Source organism: Alligator sinensis, unplaced genomic scaffold, assembly GCF_000455745.1.
Source record: "Alligator sinensis unplaced genomic scaffold, ASM45574v1 scaffold96_1, whole genome shotgun sequence".
NCBI lineage: Eukaryota > Metazoa > Chordata > Crocodylia > Alligatoridae > Alligator > Alligator sinensis.
The window spans coordinates 586,150-608,120 of record NW_005842402.1 but is presented as its reverse complement, the minus strand read 5'-3'; the positions used below and the strand labels follow the sequence as shown (position 1 = coordinate 608,120).

At 42.5% G+C, this 21,971-nt stretch overlaps 1 protein-coding gene across 1 annotated transcript in view; it reads right to left on the bottom strand.

Moving 5' to 3' along the window:
- Positions 1-21,971, bottom strand: part of PTPRK (protein tyrosine phosphatase, receptor type K) — a 570,492-nt gene that overhangs the window by 234,731 nt on the left and 313,790 nt on the right. Inside the window, exon 8 of the mRNA XM_025211350.1 lies at positions 16,892-17,185. Coding sequence (XP_025067135.1) covers positions 16,892-17,185 — 294 coding nt within the window. The remainder of the gene's footprint in view (positions 1-16,891; positions 17,186-21,971) is intronic.

Sequence of the window (21,971 nt, the reverse complement as noted above, 5' to 3'; positions counted from 1 at the left end):
TCTCATGGGCTTAAACATGTCCATCTTCCACCTGGTAGAGGGCCCCCTTGATGGCCCAGCACGACACAAACTGGTGCATGTTTTATTGCAAGGTGAAGTGGCCAAATTCGAATATGACACATTTCTGGACCAGGAAGCAGAACAGTTGGAGGGTATCATTGGAGCCAATCCCTGCAAGACAATTTGTGCTACTTTTCAGAGTTGTTATCTTGCCCTGGCCCTGAAAGAAGCTGGCCAGACAGATGACATCCCCTTGGCTACTTGGGATGGGGTAGGAAAGACGTACACAGTCTCAGAGATGTCTAAGTCCAAATCCAGCATGCCAAAGAGGGTGTTAAGGGCAATAAAGAGTGGCTACAGCTGGGGCTAGTCCTTGTTGCCAAAAGGGCAGGCTGCTGACACCACTGAGTTTAAGTGATGGACAAACGTGCCTGTGACCAGGATCCCATCAAAGGAGCTGCAACTGTAGGTCACCAGTTCTCTTGGGGATGGGTATCTGGTACAAGGTGCACCAGGCCAGCTGGGTTTGCTCTGGTGTTGCTGTCACTAGGTGCTGCCTCCAAGTCATGTCACAGATGGGGCAGCAAGGCCTATAGTGTGAATAGGCTTACTGAAGTCACCAGTTGTAAAGTTAAGCACATTCATAAATCTTTGCAAGGCTGCAGTCTCAGGTGGTAAACTTGTGAATTGTCAGGGTAATCACACTTTCAAGGATCATGTAACCTAGCAGCATGAGCTTAAATGGTGCAAGAATTTTAGGGCTAAATGGGAATGCTGCGATCATCCAGCCTGACCTCCTGCAAAACACAGGCCTTCTTTAAGTTAATTACTGCTGTACATCCAATTGCTGTAGTTTCACTAGAACCTCTCTTTTAGGAAAACATATAATCTTGACTTTAAAATAACTAGAGATGGAGAATACACACCAAACTCCGTAAAAATTAATTACCTTCACTTTTACAATCATGTGCCCTATTTCTAGTCCAAATTTGTCTAGCTGATGGAACTTGCTACCTCTCTTTCTGTTACACTAAGGATACAGCCTACTAAATTTCTGTTCTTTTAGTACAGGAGTGGGCAATTATTTGGGTCTGGAGCTGGGATCATGGGGCAGTGACAAAGCAGGGCTGGGGCACAGTTGTGATCCACTCCCCACATGACAGGTACCAGTTCCGCGGGATGTGCGGAAGTGGATCACAGCTCTGCCCTGGCCCTGCAATACCAGGGTCTCCATGCAGACTGGCTGGGACGTGTGTGGGCAGGGTGCATGGCTGGGTGGACAGGATGGGGCCAAGGGCAGACAGGAGGGGAGCTGTGTCTGGAGCCAGAAAGACCCTCGGCTCTTGCAGCAGTGACAGTGGAGGGCTGGGACCCAGGACAGAGCCGCAATCTACTCCCTGCACACCTCTGCCCACAGAGCTGGCACCCATCACAGGGCTGTACAGGGAACAGACTGGAGCTCTGCCCAGGGCCTGGGCCCTGGCCCCGGCCTCACACTGTCACCACCCCAAGATCCTAGCTTCATCCACCCAGCCCATCCATCTGCTCTGCCCATGTAGGTCCCACGACTGGTGGTGTGTGGGTATGGATGGTTCAGGCTGCCTAGGCAACAGGGCCAGGTCCAGCAGTGGTGGCAAAGACTGGCAGTAGCAGTCAGAATGAGCCACTGCTGCCAGGAAGCAAGCCTGCCGGCTGTGCTGCTTCAGCCCAGGACTGCTGTGCATTCAGGGGTGGTGGAACCAGCCACACATGCCACGGGCTGTGCTGCCTCCCCTGTGCTTGGGCCAGCCAGGACTGAGACACCTGCTGTGGGCCAGACAGAATCAGTTGGCAGGCTGGATGCAGCCTGCAGGCCATATTTTGCCCGTCCCTATTTTAGTAGATACTTGGATTCTGAATCATCCTCTTTAACTCTGCTTGAAAAACTAAATAGATGGAACTCCTGAGTCTTTTATTGAGAGGTCTGTTTTCCAAACCTTCCATTATTCTTATGACTCCTGTATGAGCCTACTCTAGTTTTTCATCTTCCTTCTTGTTGCATGGACACTAAAACTGGAGAGTTTTACAGTAGTTAACGACAACTCTGCCCAATCTAGAGGTAATATAATCCACCTATTTCTACTGTGTACATCCCTATTTATACAGTCAAGGATTGAATTAGCCCTTTCAGCCACTTTGCTGCTCTGTCAGCTCCATTAAGCAGACTATTCACCATGACTCCCAAGTTCTTCCATGTTTTCCAGCAGAAAGTATGGCCTAACTTCATATGATTTTACATTCAGCTTGACACACACGATTTGATTTTTCCCAGTTTACCAAGCAAACCAGATCACTCTGTAAAGTGACCTATCCTCTTCATTATTTACTATTCCCTCAATCTTTCTTGTCATGTACAAATCTTAACAGCAATGATTTTGTTTTCTTGCGTTTCACTGATATAAACACTAAATAGCATAGAGCTACAAAACAATCTCTGTAGGGCTCAAATAAAAATAAAACCTACTTCATGGTGATTCCATATTTGAAATTCCTTTTGAAACCTATCGGCCAGTTTTTAATGCATGCCATGTTGATCTTGAATTGTTCTGATTTTGTTTTGTGTTACTAAGTCAAATGCATTATACAAGTTTATTACCGTACCAACCAAACTTGAAATCTCATTAAAAACATCAAGTTAGTTTGATACAATCTATTTTCCACCAACCCAGATTCACTGGCACTAATTGCATTACATTCTTATTTCTTTCCTGAGTCCTCTGTCTGTGGTTCCATCATTCTGCCCAAAATCAAAGTCAGGCTGACGGGCCTATAATTACTCAGGTCTTCCCATTAACCCTTTCAAACACTGGCACAATGATAGCTTTCTTCCAGTCCTCTAGAACTTCTACTTTCTAAGACACCTTTTTTTTTTTTTTAATTATCATTAACAATCCAGAGAACTCCTCAACCAGCTCTTTTAAAACTCTTGGACTATGTACAGACAGCCAAAAAGCCCCAGGCTGAATTGATTCAGTCTTCACAGGTTAATAGAGATGCGAAGATGGAACCAATAAGCAAGTGAACAGACATTCAGTTTTGATTGCGGAAATGCAGCCACATCTCTGCAGTGACCCAGGCCTGAAGCTGGGGGGCACTAGAGCATACCTCCCTGCTCTGCAGGAGCAGACAGCTTGAATCTGGAGGGGATCTGGGACATAAGTTCAATAAACTGATTTAACCTAAATCAATTAAGCCTGAAATTACATCCATCCAAGTTTACCTTAAAGAAGTTTCAGCCATTTTGAATGCAGCTTATGTGCACTGAATTTGTTGTGTTACAGATTTGAACCAGGTTCTGATCGCTTGCATCAATTTGTGTGTAATTTCTGTCCCTAGCCTTAGTGGCCATTTATTTACTTAAATATTTAATAGCTTTTACAGTTGTTCTTTAACACCCTCTTTTATTACTGCTGGAATGGAAAGTATATCTTCAAATGAAGTGAATGCAAGATTTGGTTTTTCCCCATATACAATATATACAAGCTTAGTGAAAAGTAAAAATATTGAAAGAGTGAAATTTCAATTCATTCTGCCACAGGCAGTCCAAATTTGAATCAGGAGAAAAGAACAATGTTCCCAATATACAGACAAAAAGAAAGGTGCAAAAGGCCTAAGAATACTTCTTTCAGCAGAATGAAGTAATAGGAATGGGAATTTGGACCCTTACATGCTCGTTGCTCCCTTTAACCCAAACCTGAGATAGGCACATTGTTACTGGGATTGCGGAAACTGAAGATATTACACTAACATATCTTTCTGAGCGAAAGAACAGAAGGGAAAGCAATGAGTGCATGAATGGGAACTATGGCCCTGCTAAGCTACTCTTTCTTCAGTATAGCCTTTCTTTTCTATCCCTCTGCAACACTGTACTGTACTCCACATCACTACGGTAATAGTAGCAGAATAAAAGCAAACAGACAAAAATGTCTGATCTCTTACATACTAGATTGGGGTGCTTCATCAATTTGGAGTAGTATGTAAATATTTTGATTTAAGTTGTTTCCTCTTTAGTGGGTTGCCTTTTTGATCAGTGAAAAATAGAAACATAACAAGAGCCAGGTCTTAAAACTCTGAAACTGCATATTTCCAGTATAAATTCAATTTTTTTTTTTTTTTTTTTTTTTTTTTTTTTAGCAGTTTATATTATATGTTACTACTATGGTACTAAGCTGTTAAAAAAACTAAGATCAAACGCAAAGTATCAGGTAAGGTAATTATAAAATATTTTGTCAATGGAAATAAATGTGTGCACACCTGCATAACAGTTACAGAAATCACATTTCTAAGAGAAGCACTATCTGTAGCAAGAAAATGTATTACAGTACATTAAATCCAAAGCCTCTATTCCAGCTGTAAAGGAGTAAATACAGGAAAATAATAATAGTAACAACAACAATGTATCAATTGCTTAATCAGAGAGCTATATTTTTTCCAAAAGGACTGGATGATCTTACCCTGCAGGCATTTTCTCTTGAAATGCACACATGCCAAAACTCCAAACTTTGGAGAAGTTATTATTTGGATCTGAGCTATATGGTTCAGGTAGGTTCTCTAGATTTGTCAAGGGGTACAATATGAATTATTTCCCTGTGGCCACTCTTTTATAGCTGAAATAGCAGCTTTGGATTAATGTACTACAATACATTTTCTTACCACAGATAGTGCTCCTCAGGAATGTGATCTATTGACTGGTTACATGCACTTAGGATAAATCACTGAAATCTAAGTGCTGTTGGCACATTTTGTTCCATGACAATATGCCAAACAATAAAGGATTCAAAAAACTAAAAGGGGGGGGGGAGGAGAGGGGGGCACACAACACACTGCCCAGTGCTCACTCTCACTTCTGTTTCTAGCTTTCAGCTGCTACTTCTGCTCCATAGCCTTTGTCTCCATCCTTTTCTGCTGGTCTGCTCTTCTGCAGTAGAACTCTGCCAGAAATTTCCCTATTCATGTTAAAAATGTTAGTGTATATCAACTGGCTTTGGATCAGACTTTATATGCCCAAATAATTGAAAAATGTGTTTTCAAGTAAGTGACTATGAACCCCTTTCTGGCACACCTCCAATACTGGAGAATAGAAATATACTGAGTCTGAAGCACTGTAGATACACCACCTTTGTCTCTGCTTTATTTTCCCAGCCAAGCAGCCATTTGAACAGGAATGGGAAAAGATCAGAATCCACATTCTCAGTTGCTTACTTCCCCCTGCTTTCTCCTGTGCTCCTCAAAAAATGTCGCCTTCAGCCACTGCTGAAGACTAGGAAAGCTTTCTTTTTTTCAGTTAGGTCAGAAACAACATCGGGCTACATATACCCCGACACAACAGCAATAGTAAATACCAAGTATAGATACAATGAAAACACATTGGCCTAGTGTGGGTTAGATAGGCTCAACACTGTATCAAAGGTAGAAAAGCTGCCTACTGAATCATCAGCACTATGCTCGAATGGAACTTGTAGTTCTTTGAGATCTTTCAGCCAAGTACTGGCCAGTGTATGTCACTTAACTTGCAAATTCCAGCATGATTTTCACTAGGCTGCACTGCAACTCTCCTGCATTATTCTGTCCTTCCTCATGGGCCTAAGGCTCATTAGGGATTCTGTACATGGTATGGATCTATTAACTCGGTGGAGGTGTGTCAAAAATTAACAGTGCAACCTCCACAACTTTCACTCTGATCCCTTTCCCTTGCCCTGTCTGCTGCTTTGCTTTCTGCTTCCTGCCGTGTGCACCCTGACCAAGCTGCTGTTCTGCGTTCTTTCTTGTCCATGCTCCCTGACTGATTTAAGGCTTTACTTTCTCCTCCCTACCCTATCTGCCATTGCACTTCCCTATCTTCCTATCCCCTCCCCAGCTTGCCATGTTCACACACGGAGGCTACCTGTGCCACTTGTGGCACTCATGCCACTCATAATGGCTGACCATCTCTGTATTAACTATAGTAATAGATTTCATCTGCTGATCAACTGTTAACTAGTCCAGTGAGAAGAGTACGGGCCCAATGTTCCAGCATCCAAAATGTTTGCAATTGCCATGTGGGTGAAGTTTGTGGAGGCTAAATGAACAGCTTTCTCGATACCAAGTAGGTAACTTTGAAATGGACTCCCTAAAAAACAAGGCTAACCACCCTTGCCCCCACACATGCTCAATTGAATAAATCCTGTTTTCATAAAATAATCAACTATGTTCAGTAAATTTGTAAGGAGTAAAAAGAGAGTGGAGTGTTTGGTATCTGCTAGTGAAATCTTAAAAGTTTAAAATTAAGGCTGGCATAAAGCCCAGAAACAGTTTTGGATGCCAAACACATTTGTAAAAACAACAGTAACTTATAAATATTGGTGTAATGTGGGCACTCTGCAATGACAAATATATATATAAAAATCAATAGCCAGAATTTTGAATGATTCTACATTTTAGTCTAATTAATAGTATGTAAGCTGTAAATAGCAATACAAATGTGAAAAATACTAACTCAAACGTGGAATTAAATTGCTGAAAATGTGTTAAAAGTCCTCCTTCCATTATCTTAAGTGTTTTCAATTAGTAATATAAGATTATCTCTGTATATTAAGAAAGAGGCAAAGTTCAAAGTTTTTATTTGAAACCTTAATATTCCTGAATATTTTATTATATAACATTCTCACTGGGTACATAATTTTATTTTATTTTTTTTTCGCTATTTAGTAGGGCTGTGCGAAGCTTTGGTCACCAAATCAGTGGTCGAATCTCTGAATCTGAACCGAATCAGGAAACCCTTTAATCTCTCCAAATAGAATGGAACCCTCCGAATCAATTCAGAAAGATTTAGCGATTCAGACAGAAACAGATTTAAACGTTTTTCTACATACCTCAAGGTACCAAGAGGCTCATCAACACTGAGATGCTGGGACAGATGTAGTGTCCCACAGGAGCGCAGGGGGCTCTCCAGCACGCACTGCAGCAGACCCAGAAGTGGACCACAAGCACTTCCAGTCCATTTTTGGGTCTGCCGGGGAGTGCACAGGGGGGCCGCCTTGTATCCTCCCAGCTCAGTGACTTGTGTCTCTTGAGACTGGGGGGGCACCTGGGGTTCTCCTGTGGCCAATCGCTGAGCTGGGGGGGCACAGGAGGTTCCCCCAAAGTGCCCTCCATGCTCCTGTGGGACTCTCCATCCATCTGAGCATCACAGTGTTCACGAGGCGCACCTGGTACCTTGAGGTATGTAGAAAAAAAATATTTAAAGCTGTGTCTATGGCCAAATCGCTGATTCTCCAAATCAGCATTGAATCTTCAGATTCGGATTCAGCTGAATCGAATCCGAATCGAATATAGCCCATTTCGCACACCCCTACTATTTAGATAAAATATTTTAAAAAATGATTTTACTTGTTTGACTTTTCAGAGGAGTGGGTAAACATCCCTTAAATGAAGTTCTTGAGCAATGCAAACAAACATAAATAATGAGTACCCTCAAAGCAAACCTCCGGTGGTCATATTTTCATACTTTGGATGTACTTAGGATCCTGTCCTTCTGAAATGCCATGCAAAACCAGCATCACAAACCCACACTACTTCAGCCACACAGCTACTGAATTCCCCCAAACCCTTCCTGACAGGTTTACTAGTTCCAGCTACTAAACCCTCCAGCTCATCCCATGCATACATTCCCAAAAGAATAATCAACATGAACAAAATTATCACTGTTTGCATCATGCATATGGAAATGCTATAGGTATTCTTACATTCTGTTGTACAAAAATGGAATACTTATGAGATTGTTAACGTGTTGAATCTGTACATGTAAATCTAAAGTTACTTTCTGTTGAATCTGCTAATGGCCATGAATGTACAGTTTATCTTTATGTTTACAATCATTCCATGCTTGCCAGTCTGCTAGCACTTTTTCCCATACTTATGGCTGAAGTCATTTATTTATGAATGCCAAAATGGGAGCCAAAATTATATACAAACAACTGGAGCTTGTAATAGCAGCCTGGAAGACTGGCTTATGTATATAGAGTGGCTAAAGCAGTTTTCTTTGGGTTTTTTTTTTTTGGTTTTTTTTTAAGTAAATGAGATTCCTGCAAGGAAACATGTAGCTACATGGGAAGAAAAAGAAATAATTTACTGCACAAAATGCTCATGCTCCAGAAAACCCAGCATGTAAAACTTTTTAAACATTAGTAAAAACTGCCCAGGAGCACTTGGAATCCAAGCCACTGACTATTACAGAAAGGTTCAGATTCCATAAGAGAATTCGACTTTAAGGTGAATTTATTTCTTCTTTTGCGACAGGCTACAGATGTTGACAGAACATTGTGGCCACTTACACACATGTGAGGAGTCTGCTCCAACGTGCTGGAAAGTCACATAAATTGATGTGCTCTGGCACGTCACATGCATCACGTGTATCAGTGGTGCAGTGTGCCTCTGTGCTGAGAAAATGATGGTGGTGCATTTTGAACCAAAACACGTTCAATGTGCTTTAGCTCAAAACGCGCTGCCACCTTTTTCTTAGCACAGAGGTATGCTGCGCCACTGATGTATGTGATGCATGGGTGCTTTTAATTAGCACAGCCTTGTAATTTTAAGGATGGACTTAACGAGGTCCTCAGAGACAGATGTGTGTGTGGGCTACTTAATGAAGTCATACAAAGGAAGCTCATAACAGAGGAAAACCTCACCTTTAAAATACTGTTGAATTGGAGGGAGGAGGGGTGCAAGTGGCAGGGGCTTCCCCCAACCCTAGCACCTTCCCCACTAAATCCCCCATCCCTTTGCTGCTTGCCTCTCTACTGTTGCTTTTCCCTCCTCAGCAGCAGGGGACAGGGCAAATTTAAGATAACCCTCTAATAATTAGATTCTATACTGAGAAACTGTAACTAATTTATAATTTTTCAAGTATGGAATCTAATTTTGGGGAGCTGTCTTAAAGTTGAAGTTGTCTTAGATTTGGTTAAATATGGTATAAAACCTATATTCAAGGATGAAAAATGTCCCCTAGCTTAAAGAGCAAAATGGAGTTATGCACAGACAGGCAAAGGCACTTTAAATCTGGAGTACAGAGTGAAACAATTTAACCAGCACCTATATGGAAGAAAATTTACATTGGTCACAGGTCAACAAAATTCAGTTCTTTGACCTAAGAAAGGTGTGTCTGGGGCAAGTGCAGCATTTAAGCAATCAGGACTCTCTTTTAGCAGGTTACACTTACGACACTAAATACAAAAGAACAGAAGCACATAGAAATGCTGATGGACTCCTCCATTCAGCTGTGAAAGAGCCTTCTGGAGTAGAAATTGAATGTACTGAAACTGTTAATTTATTTCACTTCAGTCAGAGAATGCCCCACTGACCTGTAGTATCATTGGGCAAGAAATCAAGCAAGATCCCGCACTGGCACTGGTATATGAAGCCACACTGAAAGGTTGGAGATATACAGACAATCGTAATTTATCACCTTTTTATGTAGTAAAGATGAACTTTTGTACACCAAGGATGGGAGCAATTTGTATTGTTATAGCCAGAAAACTGTGTGCAAGATATTAAGAAGAGCTGCATGTAGGACACCTGGGAACTGTAAAAATTATTGACCAAAATATGACCAAAAAATAGAACACCTTATTAAGGAATGTATTAGATGCCAAAGATATAGATGTCCAAACAGGCAACATTTCACCCATGGAAATGGCCATCCTTTCCCTGAAAAAGGGCTCTATACTGATGTTGCAGGATCATATCTAGGGATGATGCATCTAGAGGTAGTGAACTCCCACTCCAAATGGCAGGAAGTTTTCTGTGTGAAAGCCATTATAGCAGCACAGGCAGTAGAACAATTGTGAGGTCTGTTTGCAAGGACAGTATTTCCAGAACAACTGTAACTGACAATGGTGCACTATTGAGTTCAGGTGAATTTCAAGAGTTCACAAAGAAAAATAGCATCCAGCATATCACCTCTGCACCATTTTTCCCAGCCACAAATGAACTGGCTGAACATTTCTTACAGTCTTTCAAAAATGCCTTGCTTTCCATGAAAGAAGAAGCAGGGTCCATACAGCAGAAGATGGCTAGCTTTTTGCTAGCACACCAGAATGCAGTATATGCTCCATGTTAGAAATGGCCAGCAAAATGAGAACATGACAAGGAAGAGGTGCCCCTCAGCAGCTACATGTAGGCTAAAATACACTGGCCCATAATTACCAGGACCATAAAAAATGGCAGCTTGCAGTTGTGAGTGCATAAGCAAGTCCTTTGTCCTATCAGTGCATGTGGTGCCTAATATTGTTTGTCGCCTCCACATAGACCAATTACAAAACACAGGAGCAATTGCCAAACAGAGCATAGAAGCAAAAGTTGGAGCCCTGCCTGGTGTTGAGCAACTGGCTTTGCAACCTACAGTGACAACCCATAACACTATACCAGAAAGTAGCAATGCTGAAAAGCCAGGACCTAATAATGTTGGGCAACCTACACCTGATGACGAGGCACCTGAATTTGACATGGATGAAGAAAGGCTACCTTCTCAGGACTCTATTCAAGGGTGTGGTAGCCTGCACCCAGGAAGGAAAAGTAAATGTGAACCTGACATAGTAGTTGGTGCAGCACATTCTCAAGGATACAGTCAAGAAGGTGATTGACATTAGCCAGAAAAGAAATGTAAGACACCCAAGAGGCTTGCAGTCTTTGCATTATGCTCCAGTCATTTAAAAAAGGCAGGGATGAGATATGTGAATGTGTTGAATCTATACATGTGAATCTGCAGTTACTTTCTGCTGAATCTGCTAATGGTGATGAATGTGTAGTTTTACTTCCTGTTTACAATATATTCCATGTTTGCCTGTCTGGCAGCAATTTCCCACACTTGTAGCTGGAGTAACATATTTATGAATGCCCTGGACTCGCATAACAATACACTTTTTGCAAGTAGTCCAGCATTTTAATTCTGCAGTTGACCATAGGAAGCTAGCTGCCTAACATCAACGTGTGTGCAGTCCCATTTTTTAAATGTAAAAGAAAATATAAAAACAAAAAGGCCAAATGATTTTTTCCTACTTATTTTTGTTGTATGCTTTTTGCTGTAAGGAATTTCACTCCTGTATCTGTCTGTTCTATTTTCAAAATTAGTAACATTAAAAAAAAAATCACAAACAAATATTCCACATTCAAAAAAAGAAAGAATGGAAAACAGTCCTGGTTTTCAACCTTTAATTGAAGCAAATCATGAGTCCACATTGTTCTAACAAATGTCTGAATCAGCTTTTGTGCCTCGAGGATGATTGTCATCAATAACTAGGGCTTTGGGATTGATAACTATTTTAGACAACAGTAAAAAAAATAAAATCAATACATATAGTTCCATTTTCAGCTCTGATAAGGCTGCAACCAGAAGGGGAAAAACTTCATCCTTCCCTTTAGTTTATTGAAAAAATAGTGACACACAATTATTAAGAAAAGATGCTTGCAATGAAAATCAGACCACTCTCTCTATTTGCTATACAGATCTACGTGCTTTACTGAAAATCACAAACTGCGCTGAACTTCAATAAAGTCGACAAAAGTAGCTCTGGTAGCTGTAAAAATGTTTAAGTTCTGGAAAAAGGCTGAACTATTGACCTGCATTGCCACTAAAATACCAGTATATCATAAAGCTGAGTTGTTAATAGTTACTCAGAAACAGAAGCCAACATAATATAGAACAACTTTTAACTTACAATTGATAAAGCAGACTAAGTGGACAGTTTTAAAACTGCAGTATATTTTATTTTAAGCCTTAAAAAGGAAAGGCAGATTGTACATTCCCATGCCAGATGATATACTCAAATGGAAACAATCTCACAGGAAAACATCCTTTCCTTATTGCCCAGTTATGCATTGTGCATACTTCCTATTTAAAAAAAAATCTCATTGCCTCTTATTTTATTTTGTTTTTATTTTTAAATGATTGAGAAGTCATTATGTGAACCATAATACAAGACAGCCCATGTAGATGTACTGAAATAATCACACACTTCAGGTGCATTGTGAGGCATGATAGTTTTTGAGGGTCCTCAAAATCAGCAGCATGTAATTACTTTTCTCTAACCACACACACCCTGGAGCACATTATTGTGCTTAGCAAATGGGCTTAAAAGTGGAAATAAAAAGAATACACCCTGTCTCTTAAGGGGGATAATGTAAGAAGCTCATGTTTTGCTTGGCATGTTTTAATCTCATTTTTGTTGTTTAAAAACACTCAGTTGTATCATATATTTGATTGTTGAGTAATACCTTTAATTACCCACAGATGGATGTAACATGGCAAAGCAGCATCTATGTAGTCACTCAGCTAAAATATGGGGAAAATCGCGTAGTAAATTCAGGTTACACAAAAGCTCTGTGTAATGACTTTTATGAGGCAAACCATATCGTTTTGCACCCCTCCTCTTCTTTTTCCTTTAGCATCTTTTAAAAAAATAAATTACCAGCCATTGCTCTAGTTCAGTCAAGATGGCATCACTGACTACTCTTACCACCTACTAATTAAAGTACATGAATGATGCTTGAATAAGTTTAATCATACTTCAAATTGCTCAAAAGATGTTTTAGCAAAACACAAGACTAATAGATCAATAATACATTATTCTGAAATGTCACGGCATTTGTAAATTCTAAACAAACTATGTGTAAAAGTCATTTTCACTCTGCTCCCACAAATAAACACAAATGAACAACTGTTCATTCTCCAAATAAAATAGCCAGTAGCATTTTACTAACACATTTTTACTAATAAGTCAATGTACTAGTTATTACCTATAGTTGAACAAAAAATGTTCAAAACCAACAAATCAACATGAATGCACAATTATTTCTGTGTAGTAAAGGGAAGTAGCTTTCCACTGAAATTCCATTTATTTCCAGTGACTGAGTTTGATGTTACACAGGTTAGCAATTATAACTCGCTTCAAAATTGAAGCTAACACTTGGGAGTAATTTAAGACTACAAAATTGACAAAGAACATTGACAAAGAGAATAATGATACTGTGTGAAAAATAAGTAATCTTGTTTGATTACTTATCAAACCTAAGAGACCTAAGAGAGTGAGACAATCTTTCTGGCAAGCATGGGACAATTTAGCCCCACATCCTCCCCTGGCCTAATCTGCTGCTCTACTTCCTGCTCCCTGTCCTCTATGCCACTGTGCTGACCTACTTGACCCCTCCCAGATCTGCCATTTGCCATACAGAGGCTGCCTGTGCCACCCCGACCTGGAAAACAGGAGATTTTCCAAAAAAGATACTGATGCAAAGATGTAATTATAGAGCAGCACAGTAAGTGACATGGGAGTCACCAGGGTAACACTACTCGCCAAGGATATCACATTGTTAGCTATTTTATTGGCTTCTTCCTTGCTCTTAAACTTTCTTTCCTTCTTTTTGCTTTCATCATTTGTTTTCTAAAGACAAGGATCAGATCAAAGAGAGTTGCTTTAAAATAAATATTATTTAGACTTTATGTTGATTTTTCCAAGTTCTACAAGTAGCACAAAGGTATAGAGACCTTTGGGGTGGCCTTTCTTGAAAATAAATGTTTATCCTTATCATTTTGTGAGATGAGAAGAAAGAAACTCTGGTCTTGAATGGACTGAGCAAAGACCTGTACGCTGGCTTCCATCCTGATTCAGTGAACACAACTGTACAAACTTGGGCAAGCCCCTCAGGGTGAGACTTGCAAAGGAACTCAGACACAAACTAGAATTTAGGAGAAAGTTAAGCGCTACATCAAAGAGAGGGATTAAAAGAAAGCACACCTCCAGGTGTCTACTGTTTTTGGTAAAAACTGACTTAGGCACCCAAAGTTCAGCTACTTTACATATTCAGAGGGACTGCCATCTTTGCTGAGATGAGCACTTCGGCACTTACGTCTCACCTAAAAGTATTTATTATTCACAAGTTAGGCACTTTTGTGCTTAAATTTCCAGAGGGACCTGCTTGGGTAGGCAGCAGACTCAAGATGAAGAAGTGCTTAACTGCTGTCTAAGTCTAGGAAAGGAATGACATACACAGCTCTCTTCAACATGGTCTATTGGCTGGCTTACATGTTCACCAATGCAGCAAACTAGACATTGTGACTTCCAGCCCTGGATGCTTTACTGGGCCCATTTAAAGAGGAGGCACCTGGATATCAGCACTTCTCTTTTAGGCACAGGAAAGCTTAACAGGTTATGCCTATGTCCATTTGTGAAACTCACTCTCAACTTGTCCCAATGTTTTTCCCTCAAAAAATGGATATGACAAATGCTACTATGGAATCAAAAACACTAGGATAACTGCTAATTCTATTGTTTATTGTTTCAAAGTTGTAGCATTAAAATAACAATGGATTTTCATAAAATAATGTAAGTATTATTTTTATATAGTTAATTCATGTGGATAGAATGACACATATTTGTCTTAAGAATATGTTAAGATTTCGTTTTATATAAATGTGCATATTATAATACTTTAAAAATTACACCAACTTCGTTGCCCTTAAATTTCAAGTTAAAGACAACTTGGGCCTCAAATATATTGTGAATTCCCTTCATGTTAGGCAATCTCAGTCTTTCACATTCTGGTAAAGGAAATTATACCATTTGAGGGATGAGAAGAAATAATTTGGACTGTGAGTCTTGGTTAGAACTCTTTAATATAAAAGCTGTTTCTAATGTCTACACCATATTTTTGGAGCAATGTCTAAAATATTTAAGAGAATTCAATCAATGCTTTAATCTGGATTAGATATCAATGGCTGTCATCTGACCCGAGATGAGACACATGAATCCTTCCACTCTGCAAGAGAGGAATATACTACTAAATTAGAAATAAGGTTAACTATTTCACTTTTCAAAATTGCCTGCAGTTTCAGCAATGCTTTAGGCTGAGAAGTTGTTTGTCTAGGAGGTTAAATGAGCAAAGTGCCAAGAGCTACTAGGTAATGCGGTGCTCAATTTAAAAATAAAACAGCATCAAGTCCTACTAGCCTAATTTTCTGGGATATGAACTCGTTCACCTGCTCTGTTTGATGACACTTATGTGCTATTAGCTCACTGACTTCTTTCCTGAGAACTAAACAGAATAAAAAACATATATATATATATATATACACACACACAAAACCTATATATATATATAGTGGGTGTGTATGTGTTTGCATGTATGAATATATATATATTTGTACACAAACACACACACAAATATTATACAGTATGTATGTAATATAATCATTCAAGCCACTCAAACTCATTCTATGTAGAGACTGAGAGAGTTTGAATACTGCCCATTCTCTTATTGCTCTCACTGGGTGTGTCTACACATGCAAAGGGTCCAGGGTGGGTTTACTTTAGAATAATTTACTCTAGAGGAAACCTCACCCCAAGCAGGCATCTATACATGAAGGAACATGGAAGCAGGTTTGCTTCTTCTGCCCCTGCCGGCCCTGCACTGGCCCCTGGCATCAGCCAGGGGGAGCTCTATGCTCTTTGTGGGTGCTAGTCCAGGGGCTGGCATGGAGCACGGGGCCGAGAGACACCTGTCTCCAGGTGAGGGCTGGGGGATTGCTCCCTGCCCCCAGGAGCTGCCTGCTGCTGCAGCAGGCTTCACCACCAGAGCCCAGGTGGAGACAATGTCCTCCTGCCCTGGTAGCAGGGAGCTCCCAGCCCCCACTCTGCAATAGTGAGGCAGGGGCTGAGAGATGATTGCTCCCAGCTCCCACTCTCTGATTGAAGGGGGGGCTAGGAGCTCCCTGCTGATGGGGCAGGAGGACACTGAAGGGAGCGTCCTAGTGCAGGGAACATTTGTTCCCAGTCAGCCGTCTACACGTGCTGTACTGTGCAGTAATTACTCCCGAGTAAACGTGCTACTTGTATTTTCTGGTAGCAAATTTACTCACAATTAGAGCAAATTATTGCACAGTAAGTGTCTGCATACAGAGACGGTGATGCTTACTGCACAGTAATTTGCTTTAATCTTGAGTAAGGCATCTCGTGTAGATGCACCCACTACTACATAAACATAAGAGACTTGGAATTAAGCCACTGTGACTTTTTTCTTCTACATTTTCACATAAATTTGCATAGCATATTTCCTAGCTCTTTTTCTTATACCTACAGTACTACCAATCCAAACTTTCAAAAAATCACAAATCATACCCTAAAAAGTCATTAGGTTGAAGAGACAGACAGACAAATATATATGGATTATTTTTGTCTCCTGATACTGGCACTTTCCATGTTCATATTCACTAGTTTTTATTCTTTAGGTTAGTATATTTTTTTCTTTTAAGTGAAAGCTTAAATCATCAGGCATTAACCTGAGTTCAGAAACTAGACTTTATGAGAAATATTGAACATCACAAGAGTGGGCAACAATGCATTTACTTGATGTAGTAGAAATGGAGAGATAGAGAGAGAGAACTCAAATGTAGATGACCTTATAACTTTTAACCATTTTTTTAAATAATGTGGTGGAGTCGCTAGTAGGACGCATACATTTTTTGCTTGATAAAAAACAAGTTAAGTGTATTTCAATTTTTGGCAATTCTTCTGTTAAGAGAAGAGGATCTTGTTTCAATACAACTGCAATTAGTAAACAGGGAAAGAAACATCTGATGACTGGATTTCTTGCAAGATGAGTAATGTTCCATCTTTGTCAGGGGAAAGTAACAAGGTATGGGGCTCTCTAGTTCCCAAGATCAACACATGGAAACTTAGTTGACCCAACCAATGTGTACAAACAGGAAATAGAGTCCATGTCAGCCTAGCAGCTTTGAGATGGATGAGCATGCCAAAAAGTCGAACTGGTGCTATAGAAATACCATGATGACAATGAAAATGGACAAAAAAGCAGATCTTACCTGCACATTTGGTTCTGGTAATAAGTGGTGGGCCTGGCTGACCAGTTCCACCTTCTCCAGGCCTGGTGAGGAGAACACGAATCTCATATTCAGTATCTGGGTCCAAGTGCCATAGCTTATAAGTTGGTGCATTGACAGCATGGGTTTCTGTCCAAGTTCCAGATGTCATTCGATATTCCACTTCTTTCAGAATAATAGGTCCATCACCAATTATGGAATTAGCATTCAGTTGGATCAGCAAGTATGTTGGCCCAACACCAAGTAACTGGGGAGGTGCTATTGGTCGAGGTGGTTCTGTAAGATATTTTTTAAAAATCAATGAATAAGACAATGAAACCTATAAAGACACCACTAGAGACATACATAAATGCACACAAAAAACACAAATGTGTTAATGTGTGTTTGTGGAGGTATAGGTAAAGGTCCCTCTCAGTAGAGGAAAAAACTTTGGCTAGTTATCAATAGAGATGTCAGAACTGGCAAGGCCAAAATCTCACAGATTTAAGGATAGGTGACTAGATTCTCAGCTGGTGTAAATCTGTGCAGCTCCACTAAAGTCAACAGGGCTGCATTTATTCATTTTATCTGCAGGCCTGAGCTTAGGGATTTTGTTGGTTTATTATCTAGTTACACATTTCCTGAAATATAGTGAATTATTTAATGATAACTTATGTATTTTTCCAGACAAAAATGTGGGACTTTGAATTTGAAAAGCATAACTCATTTTCATTTATTGAGAGAAGCCATGAACATTCCCTGCAGAAATAGTTGCAATGTCACGTTACACTATCTCCTTTGAGAGCATCTTCAAAAAAAATCATCACAGTCCATTTCAAACCTGCCAGATGCAGTGCAGGGTGAAAGATAGGGAATTATATCAAAGGAATTCAGAATGCTTAGAACTGAGCAGCACTAACTGGAGGGTGACAAAGTAAACATTCATAGCAACAATGTATAGAATTATTTAGCGATTCTACAAAAACCTTATACTGACATTTAAAAAAAAATCTGAAAAGGACAAATAATGCAAAAATATACACTTTTAACAAATTGTATAGTGAAAGGATAATGAACTAGAGGGGGAGGGAGAAAAGAAAGAAGAAAAAGTCTAAGAAATTTCTGCCTAGAGTAGCACATTGCCTTAGAGTGATTTATTTTAAGAAACAATCAAAGCAACATGTACTTTTCTAATAAAATGAATCCACTGATAAACCTGGAAGGTTCATTTTAATTCCAGATGGCTCATATTTTGCCTAATTTGTTTCAGTTAATTAGGCACCGATGCTAAATTCAATGTACACAAGGGTTTTACGCAGCAGCAATGCAGAATTAACATAGCAACCCCAAGCAGACAGTGGTATTTGATTATAAGTAGTAGGGCTGTATAAAGCTTTGGTCACCGATTCAATTCAAAGCAGATGCGGCCTGATTCAGCGGCCAAATCTCCAAATCTGAATCGAATCAGGAGACCCATTTATCTCTCCGAATTGAACCGGAAACCTCCGATTTGATTCGGAGAGATTCGATGATTCAGACATAGACACAGCTTTATATGTTTTTTCTACATACATCGAGATACCAGGCGGCTCGTGAAAGCTGAGATGGTGGGGTGGATGGAGCGTCCCACAGGAGGGCCCCCAGTGTGCTTGGCAGCAGACCCAGAAGTGGACCAGAAGCACCCACCTTTCCCCCTGGCTCAGTGACTGGTGCCTCCTGGGTCGGGGGGGGGAGGGGGCACCCGGGGTCCTCCCGCAGCCGATCACCAAGCTAGGGGAGGCAGAGGGGGGGGTCCCCTGCACGCTCAGCAGCAGATCTGGAAGTGGATCGGAAGTACTTTCAGTCCACTTCTGGGTCCGCTGCCGAGCATGCAAGGGGCCCTCCATGCTCCTGTGGGATGCTCCATCCACCCCGCCATCCTAGCGTTCATGAGCCATGCCTGGTGCCTTGTGGTATGTAGAAAAAAAACCAACATATAAAGCTTGTCTGTGGTCAAATCGCTGGTTCTTCGAATCAGAATCAAATCTTCATATTCAAATTCGTCCAAATTGAATTGGGACAGTGATCAACGAATCAAATCACTGTCCCCCGAAACAGGCCAAATCCAAATCCGAATCAAATACAGCCTGCTTTGCACACCCCTACTAAGTAGATAAAAAAATCTTATCCAATCCAAGTAACAACATTCTGCTCTTTCCTCCACCCCCTAAAGCAATACTCAGAAACTGGAGTATTAAATCGGCCTTATAGAAGTGACTGTATAATCATGCTTAAAGAGGTCTTCCTCATACTGAAAACAATGGCCACCTGAAAAGGCTCTTATAGCTTTGGAAAGGAGACTTCAAGAGCCTCCTTTACTTTCCACTGCCACGAGAAGGTGAAGGTTGAAATGAACTTTCCTTTTCTTTCGGACCTATCAGCAGTGATACTTTCTGGAATTACTGTATTTTATCACACACTTCCAAATAAGACATACACCTTATTTTAGGAAAGCAGAATGAAGATTTCCCCCCGCCAGGCTAAATCCTGACAGCAGAGGCAACATACTTTCTGCAGTATCAGCAAAAGTATTAACCCTCTCAGAGGTTGAGATAGCACATGCTAACTCTAATGTGTTAATTCTAAGCAATGTTAGTCTCCATGACAGTTAATAAGTACTAGCGATCATCAGTCACCTATTTGGGTTAATATCCTCTCTAATGTGCATTGCAATCAGAGGGCCGACAAACAGGTATGGCTAGGCACGGCAAGCTGGCTCCATACCTGCCCTGCTAGCCAGCCCTAAGCCGCATTATAGGCTGGGAAGGAGAGGAGGAGAGGGTCCCCTGGGCCACTTGGATCCCCACTTCCACTCCCAAATTGTCCCACCGCCCCTCATCAGCCCCCAGATCTCCCCTTGACTCCCGGATCACAGCCCTGTCCTCCCAATCAGATTGAGAACAGGGCAGTGGCAGCAGCAGGGTGTGTGGGAGGAGTTTCCTTCTCCCCGCCAGCACCCACCTTTACAGCAACCCATGTCAATCCTATGTAGCAGGACCTAGCCCCCACCAGGCCCCACAGCTGTCTGGTAGTTCCTTAATCCCTGCTCCCCCCACCCACCCTTCAGTTGTGGAGCTCAGTAAGGACTAGATCTGGGTTTGCAGGGTTATCATGGTCTGCAGGGAACCCAGGAGGAGAAGGCAGGAAGGGGGAACCCCCCCCCCCCTCACTGGTGCCTCTGCTGCTCTTGGACAGTACAGCAGTAATCTGAGAGAGTAGAGGGTGATAGGAGGTAGAGGGGGCAATTGGAATGGAGACGGTGATTTGGGACCCAGGGGGGAGAGGGGGCAGTAGTCTGGATGCTCCTCACCCACAGTTTCACAGAAGTTTAGGGCTGGAAGGGACCTCATGAGATTATCGGGTCCAGCTCCCCTGCTCTAGGCAGGAAAAAGTGCTGGGGTCAAATAACCCCAGCAAAGTGTGCATCCAGTCTCCTTTTGAATATATCCAGGGTAGATGCCTGCACCACCTCCTCTGGGGGTGTATCCACACAAATGTGCAAGTGCATCTTACAGTGTCTCAAAGCCCTTTGAGACACTGCAAGAGGCACATGCAGGAATGAAAAAAAGTTCCCCCACGCTGCAAGTTTGCAGCCCAGGGGCAAAATTAGACCCCTGGATATCCAGGGGTCAAAAAAACCCCAAACAAACAAACAAAGAAACAAACAAAAAGGTTCCACAGAACAGCGGGGCAAAACACTTGGAGGCAACCCAGGAGTCAGTCCTCCAGGAGAGAGAGACTGGTTTCTGGGCAGAGCATCTCTGTGGTGCTCCTACTGCCCCCAGCTCTGTCAAGGGTAAGTTAGGGATATGGGGTGGGGGAGCTTATGGGTGTGGGTGAGCATGAGGAGTGGCAGGGGGATGTTGGGGGTGTCAGGAGCGGAGGGGGATGTCGGAGGCTACGGGGAGTGGAGGGGGATGTCAGGGGGTGTAGGGAGCGGCAAGGGGGATGTCCCAGTGGGTGGGGACATAGAGGGACTCAAGTGGGAGCTGCCACGTGCCTACCCTGCTACCCGGCCCTTGCGGCACCAGCGGCAGCAGGCAGCAGCTCTGCTACAGGCACTGTGGGCAGTGACATCGTGCTGGGTGACCCAGGCTCCATACATACTGAATGAACCCAGCCTGGCCCCATAGTGCACAGTCTTCCGGGTCACACAGTGCTGCATCACTGCCTGCTGTACCTGCAGCATAGCCACAGCCCCGCTTGCCTGCTGCTGCCAGGTGGGGGAGCAGGTGTGTGGCAACCCCAGAGCCGTCCCTACAGGTGTGCAGAGCCGGGGCGAGCGGCCAGAGTGTGAAGCCAGCAGCACGAGCAGCCACGGTGGAGCTGGCAGCACATGGCGGCTGCAACAGAGACGTGACGGGACCTAACCCAGCCCAGCCCAGAGCAGCTTGCTAGTCTGCTTTGCACCAGAGTGGGACATGTGGCTCCACACTGGCCTGACCCAATCTGGCCTGGGCTGAACAGCTAGTGTTCATTTGCACAGGAGCTGCACCTCCCGGAGCCATGCAGCCTGCTTCAGTGCAAAGCCAGAGTAGTGAGCCGTGCCAGGCTGGGTCCCATTGTACACCACCTCCTCACAGGCACTGCGGGGCAAGCAGCGCTGCCATCAGAGGCAGGACCTGGCGTGGAGTGCAGGGACAATGCACTGAGCCAAGCCAGATCTTACTGGTACTGGGGCCGCTCATGCTGCCAGGCCGGGCCAGTTCCATGGCGGCAGGACCTAGTTTGGCTTGCTGTCCCTGCATGCCACACCAGGTCCTGCCGCCATGGAACTGGTCCAGCCTGGCACTGCAAGGAGACCCAGCTCAGTGTGATATGGTCCCCATGAGTGGTGCTGGCCCCTGATGAGCAGCACAGCCAGTGCTGCCTCCAAGCCACTTTTGGCTGCTCCGCGCTGCAGGGGGGCTGGCAGGTGCGGGTTTTGAGCTCCCCACTCCAACTGCTGCTGCAGGGGGTAAGTTGCGGGCTCTGCATAGGGGGGCTGTGGCCCTGCAGGGTGGATGGGACCCTGTGGGGGGGGAGGGGCTATGGCCCTGCAGGA